The sequence below is a fragment of the Nansenia antarctica genome, assembly GCF_963989245.1.
Source record: "Nansenia antarctica genome assembly, chromosome: 5".
NCBI classification, from domain to species: domain Eukaryota; kingdom Metazoa; phylum Chordata; class Actinopteri; order Argentiniformes; family Microstomatidae; genus Nansenia; species Nansenia antarctica.
The window spans coordinates 1694711-1701608 of NC_137690.1; the positions used below are offsets into that span (position 1 = coordinate 1694711).

At 40.6% G+C, this 6898-nt stretch overlaps 1 protein-coding gene across 5 annotated transcripts; it reads right to left on the bottom strand.

Moving 5' to 3' along the window:
• Window positions 1-4653: 4653 nt before the first annotated feature.
• LOC308157067 (uncharacterized protein) lies at window positions 4654-6630 on the bottom strand. Of its 5 annotated transcripts, none has more exons than XR_013937431.1 (9): window positions 6511-6630; window positions 6369-6429; window positions 6238-6288; window positions 5882-5926; window positions 5734-5798; window positions 5495-5612; window positions 5219-5287; window positions 5046-5125; window positions 4654-4784 (listed from the first exon to the last, which is right to left on the bottom strand). XR_013937431.1 is itself a non-coding variant. In XM_080530544.1 (9 exons), exons 1-8 carry the CDS (start codon window positions 6555-6557, stop codon window positions 5064-5066), a joined length of 510 nt encoding a protein of 169 aa, XP_080386670.1. In that variant the 5' UTR covers window positions 6558-6630; the 3' UTR covers window positions 4654-4784; window positions 5046-5063. The 5 variants fall into 5 exon arrangements, 4 of the variants coding, with proteins under 4 accessions (XP_080386670.1, XP_080386672.1, XP_080386669.1 ...); XM_080530544.1 differs by having other exon boundaries at window positions 5046-5117; XM_080530546.1 differs by lacking the exon at window positions 5046-5125 and having other exon boundaries at window positions 4657-4784.
• Window positions 6631-6898: the final 268 nt, after the last annotated feature.

Sequence of the window (6898 nt, forward strand, 5' to 3'; positions counted from 1 at the left end):
GTCTTCTGACGCTTATGGGGAACCGCATACCCAGAGTAGTGACCCCTGGAGCCCTGGAGCCTATAACACGTGTGTGTGTGTGTGTGTGTGTGTGTGTGTGTGTGTGTGTGTGCGTGCGTGCGTGCGTGTGTGTGTGTGTGTGTGTGTGCGTGCGTGCGTGAGCGCGCCATGAAGGTATCCAGTGAACCCGATGCCTCTCATATTTCGCATATACCGGTAATCAACATTTATGAGCTAAAGATAAAAATGACGACCACCGTTTTTTTTGTTTTTTTTATAGAGTCCGTCTAGATCTGACGAGCGAATGACACGAACACGAGTGTCCAGCCCGAGCTCTAATATGAGCTATAATATGAGCTATTATAGAGCTCTAATATGAGCTATAATATGAGCTTCTAATATGTGCTATATATGAGCTTCTAATATGTGCTATAATATGAGCTTCTTAATATGTGCTATAATATGAGCTATAATATGAGCTTCTAATATGAGCTTATAATATGAGCTATAATATGAGCTATAATATGAGCTATAATATGAGCTTCTAATATGAGCTATAATATGAGCTATAATATGAGCTATAATATGAGCTTCTAATATGAGCTATAATATGAGCTTATATCAACAGACACAGAGTCTAACAGGAATCACACTGTCAGAAACAATCACAGATTTAACATAACATTAACGCACATGCGTGAAGCCTGTCTCTTAGTGAATTAAAATAAAACATGCATTTTATGGACATCGAACGGATAAAAATTCATGTCGAGAAATGAATTGGATTTGGTACCTCAGTGTTGAAAAACCTACATGATGTGATGATAATCATTTTCACATATAAACCAATCTTCTTGACAGTCAAAGGAAGAGATGATATATATTTAGATTATAAGCAGGGTAACATTTATTAGCGAGTAAATTCATTATCTGACGTTTTCTCAATGCTTTCCATACACAGTTCTTCGGGCAAAAGCATATTTAACAGCATTAACCTACTATGCATATTAAAGATGAACCTAACCTACTATGCATATTAAAGATGAACCTAACCTACTATGCATATTAAAGATGAACCTAACCTACTATGCATATTAAAGACGTGGATATCCACAATGGAGTTTTGCCTGTTGAGTCTTTAAAGCGCAATAAATATAATCTAATAGTCCTGTAAGATATATATAGCTATTATATATTATATATAGGCCTATATATATATATATCCATATCCATATCCGCTGCTATCTTCAAACATAAATCAGATGCCATCGTTATAGACGCTGTGTCAGTTCTTCAGCTGTAGAAGCTGCAACGTTTGCAGGAAAAGTGCTATACAAATAAAGGTTATTATTATTATTATTATTATTGTTATTATTATTATGATTCATAAGCTGGGCTTACAACCGGCCGCTCAACGGAGGGCAGCCGGAGCGCGATGGATGCATGGATGGGTGGAGGGGTGGATGGAGGGATGGATGGATGGATGGAGGGATGGATGGATGGATGGATGGATGGATAGATGGATGGATGGATGGATAGATGGATGGATGGATGGATGGAGGGATGGATGGAGGGATGGATAGATGGATGGATGGATGGATGGATGGAGGGATGGATGGAGGGGTGGATGGAGGGATGGATGGAGGGATGGATAGATGGATGGATGGATGGAGGGATGGATGGATGGATGGAGGGATGGATGGATGGATAGATGGATGGATGGATGGATGGAGGGATGGAGGGATGGATAGATGGATGGATGGATGGATGGATGGAGGGATGGATGGAGGGGTGGATGGAGGGATGGATGGAGGGATGGATAGATGGATGGATGGATGGATGGATGGAGGGATGGAGGGATGGAGGGATGGATGGATGGATGGATGGATAGATGGATGGATGGATGGATGGATGGATGGATGGATGGATGGATGGATGGAGGGATGAGGAACATCCTCACTGGTCCAGGGTCGGAGAAGGGCTGACTGTTTATCTGTGGTCGATCGCCACCTGCCGGATGACAAGCGTCAGTGCACCAGTAGAGCCATGCTACAGGTAAGCAGGTACTCTGGATCAAATGTGGCATATAGTCGTCCATCAAACAGATATGGCAACCAAATCCATTTAAATATTGAGTAAGTCGTTCAGAGGAAAGTGTTGAACAGTGTTTGGTGTCGGAGGAGCGCTGTAGGGAGATAGAGGACATTCAGATGGTCTGGTCTTATTTCAAGGACCCCAATTGAAATAAGCCAGTGGCTTTCTTGGGTTTTTATCCTGTTAGTGGACCTTGTATGTAATATGTACTTTCATGTACCTACTTCTGCAAATCTTCTAATAAAGTTTTCAATCAATCAAAAGCCTAGAGGCCGGAGAATAGGTAGAACTACGGGTCCCAGAAGGCCTTGCGGCAAGGCGTCATAGAAGTTGACAGTTGCACCTTATTGGAGTAGGGTCCATCTGCGCGCAACAAATCCAACACCCGGAAATGTGTTATGCAAATATGCAGGCGCGGTATGATGACGTATGGTACATCACATTTCCGGGTGATGGATTTGATGCGCGCAGCGCAGATGGATACACTAGGAGTAAACCATGAATCGCCTTACTACGGCCTTACTACGGTGAAAACTACGGAAAAAAACTAATATGTAGAGTACAGTCCTATCAATTGTTCGAAAAGGAGTAGGAAGAAGCCTGTCCTACCCCTGTTTATACTTAACAATTATGCTTACATTATATAATCCAATTAATTAATACATATATTTCAGTATCATCCGTTCTAATACTTTTTCATTAAAAATAATTTAAACCTTTTTTTAAATAGAGCAATAGAGCAATATTTCTGCTTTCCTTCATATTTTCTTCATATTTTTGACATTAGGAACAAGTTATTAGTGTGATCACGATATCCGACCTCATGTACAATCTGTACTGCAGTAAAAATGTGGAACGCCCTTCCTATAATCTTAAAGGAGTGCAAAACACTGCCCACCTTCAAAACCACTCTCAAAAAACATTTACAGGAGGCTGCAATCCGTAACTGGACCCTCTAAATCAAAAATCAGATTAAAAGACCCGAACTACCCACTGTACATACTTTGTGTTTTGTCCCCCGCCCCCACCTGTGGTGTATGTCCCCACCTGCCCTACCCGCTGTACATACCTGATGTTTTGTTGTATTGTTCTTCCCATGATGGATGTATTTTTATCTTGTAGATAGTAATAGTTATTTGTCTGTATTATCTTGTAGATAGTACTAGTTTGTTTTGTCGGTCTTACATGTAACGATGAATTGAGAATCAAGGACCCCAATTGAAATAAGCCAGTGGCTTTCTTGGGTTTTTATCCTGTTAGTTGACCTTGTATGTAATATGTACTTTCATGTACCTACTTCTGCAAATCTTCTAATAAAGTTTTCAATCAATCAATCAAAATCCTCATAGCTTTTTTCTGTAGTGTAATCAATGGGTTTAAAGTGCTTTTATATTCATTTCCCCATATCTCCACACAGTAACTCAAATAGGGTAAGACAAGACAACAATATAGAGTATACAACATCCTCTGTTCCAGAATATGTTTTGTCCTGCACAATACTGCAATACTCCTTGATACTTTGGATCTAACGTATCTTATATGAGATTTCCAACAGAATTTACTGGGCTTAAAGTGCAGACTCTCAGCTTTAGGTTAAGGGTATTCACATCCAAATTGAAGGAAGGGTTTATGAATTATAGCTCTTATGTATAATAACCAAAAGTAATTAGACAATTGACTCAAAAGCTGTTTCATGGGCCAGTGTGGGCTATTTATTCCTTCATTATTTCTTTATCAATTAAGCAGGTAAAAGGTCTGAGTTGATTCCAAGTGTGGCATTTGCATTTGGAGGCTGTTGCTGTATACGCACAACATGCAGTCAACAGAGCTCTCAATGCAACTGAAACAGGCCATCCTTAGGCTGTAAAATGCACTTCAATTACATCTGGATTGTTTCATTTCAAATCCTTTGTGGTGGCATACAGAGACAAAATTATGGAAATTGTGTCACTGTCCAAATACTTCCAGACCTAACTGTATATAAATAAAAGAATGTCAATGACCCCAGGTGAGGGACTTTATTAGGTCAAACAGGTTTGAGGGGTCAGGCAAAGGACTTGGTGGAGTCAGGCAAGGGTCAGGCGATCATCGTTGTAATCCATGGAGCAGGGCAGGAACCGTGGTGCAAGGTGCTGGGCTGGAGGTGTCCATGGTGCTGAGTGCACACTGATGAGCTAAATAAAACATTCTATTTCTGATGTCAACAGCACTAGGGCTCCTTCACAAAACCCTTACTGGAATCTTCATACACTCTGTGAATTAGTCTTTACTTTCTGATGAGTCAACAGCAATAACCCCATCCAGTGCGACATGTAGATAGCATATATTTAGAATATGTAAAATGCAAACACCAGAAATGCAAGAAAGTTTATGAGGTATACCAAATGGAATTAATAACAAGTGTTACAACCCTTCTGTCTAGAGTAAAATAAGGGCCTAACAGGGTAGAGTGCAGAATGTACAGGTGTGTTGCAACACAAATGCCCAAAAAAAGTGTACAAGGGATCAAATCAATTCAAGCTTTATTTGTATAGCGCATCTCACAAGATACGACTCAATGCGCTTCAATCAAGACATCATTGCTGATTGCACTTTAGCACAAGTGCTCTTTCAACATTGTCTCTATGGTCTTTCAGCTTCCTTTTCTTCTCACATTTTCGACCATATAATGGTGAGACAGCTGCTTCTCACTGTTGAGACAAAATGTTATAAAGAAGTGATTAATAATTAATTTAAGAAACTCACATTCATCAGTGGTTGCAAACTGTCATGGAATTTGTATTAGCACTCTCCTCATGTTTCCAAAATGCATTGCAAATGCAATGCACTAACAAGTCATTGGTCACTCTTCGTTGGTGTTGAACTTGTTGAGCCCTTTCCTAAAATAATAATACAGTGCTTAACCATGTTACAATGAAAAGGTGCAGTTAAGTACTGAATGAGTCACTCACTTTCTTTCCTTGATCATTCTACCTCAAGTGTCCTGATATAAAGTGTGGTTTCACTTTCCAGGCTTCTGACATCTTTGTCCCTGGTAACAGGATACACACATAAGCATGACTATGTGTACAGCTGTGAATGGTGGATAGTATGTTTGTATGCAATAAACTTCATTCACACTAACCAATTCTTTAGGAGGAAAGCTGTAAGGCCTCTTGAAGTACGTGTGGTCCTCGTCAGTGTCCAGTGGCATCTGTACAGAGTCCACCATTATTGCCAGTATGTTTTACATGAAAGGGTTAACTACTTCAAAAAGAGATCCAGGCTGGATTCAGAATGACACAGTACCACTAAACATATTGCATGTGCCATAAAGTTGCATGGAGTATGTGTTTTAGGAGCAGTAGCCCATTCAGAAACAGGCACACGGTCATAGATACTTAGTGAGAGATGCACTGACCATGGTGTTGCTTGCATGACTCCTTTTAACACTTGAATAGGTCCTGAATACAGGTGGGACACTGTCGTGAAGGGTCGCTCTGCCTTCCTCACTAAAGTGAGCAAACTTCCTTCCATATCTGAAATTAACACACATTATCTTCACAGGAAGGTTGAATTGTAGGGCCAGGTGTTACCCCAAAGTCCTCTTGATAATAAATGTACAAATACAATTATTATTTTTGTAGCACTGCAGCATACCCTTCCAGCCCAATGTTTTCCACCAGGACAATACACCACCACCTTCTCAGGAGAGACATGTCATCCTAAAGAAAGAGCAGTTACTCAATTTGCATTCAAAGTCTTATAGCATATTGATATAATGGGTTCTTGTTTTCTTAATACTTACAATGCTGAAGTCAAAGGTAGCCTCCATGGCGAAATACCAGGCATACTGTAATGAGAAAAGACACAAAGACAAGATTACCATGTGACAGCTTATAACTCAGTGAGAAGGTAGTCACACACATCCAATGAAATGTGCATGGCTGATAACTCCATAGGAAAGTGATATGAGAGGTCTGCACACATGAATGTTCCTTAATACCTTTTATTGCACACCTTTTTATTTGCAAATGCACAAACAGAATGTTGGTCAGGACTAAGTGGTGGTCAGTCATTGTTACATACATTTACACATTTTTTTGATGGTTTTAAGGAACAATCAAGTGTGCCATATCACTTGGTGGCATTACCATAACTCACCATTATCATGAAGACACCACAGTCATTGCCACTGGTCTGCCTCGGAAGCCCCTGTACGAAGAAAAGTTAGTTAGAGAATAGTAGGTAATTATGACTATAGCTATAATATGATAGTAACATTCAAACAATACCTCCAAATCCAGACCAGTCTTCTCTGTCCAGGATCCCGCAACAATTTTCTCAGCAACACCCCTGGGCAACCAAGAATAAAACTAAGTCAAACAAAGAAGTACACACCTCCTACAGGAGAGAAAAAAGGAACAACATTCGTACCACTGCTGCTTCAGAACCACTTCACACCATGCAAGTCGGTCGATCATGCTTATTTGCAAAAGTTCAATGAGGAGGATTTCTCTGTGTTTCTCTTTCCTTGTGTTGGAAATGTGTCTATTTAAGTCCACTCCAGCTTTCGGGAAGCCAATCCTTTCTGAATGTTGGACAAACAATCAGTACATAATGCATGCATTGCCACAATGCCTCCTGATTGAACACAAGTCTTTAGAAATGGCAGTAACATTAGACAGGTCAGGGGACCGCCAGGACACACATCATAGGCAGGTCAGGGGACCGCCAGGACAAACATCATAGGCAGGTCAGGGGAACGTGACCGCCAGGACACACATCATAGGCAGGTCAGGGGAACGTGACCGCCAGGCAGGTC

Bases quoted from the DNA above. Each gene is read 5' to 3' on its own strand.
- LOC308157067 (XM_080530544.1), bottom strand. From the start codon at position 6,557: ATGATCGACCGACTTGCATGGTGTGAAGTGGTTCTGAAGCAGCAGTG. The intron at 5,927-6,237 runs GTGAGTTATGGT...TTCTCATTACAG, and splicing joins GTGGTGTCTTCATGATAATG to TATGCCTGGTATTTCGCCAT. The intron at 5,118-5,218 runs GTTAGTGTGAAT...CCAGGGACAAAG, and splicing joins GCTTTCCTCCTAAAGAATTG to ATGTCAGAAGCCTGGAAAGT.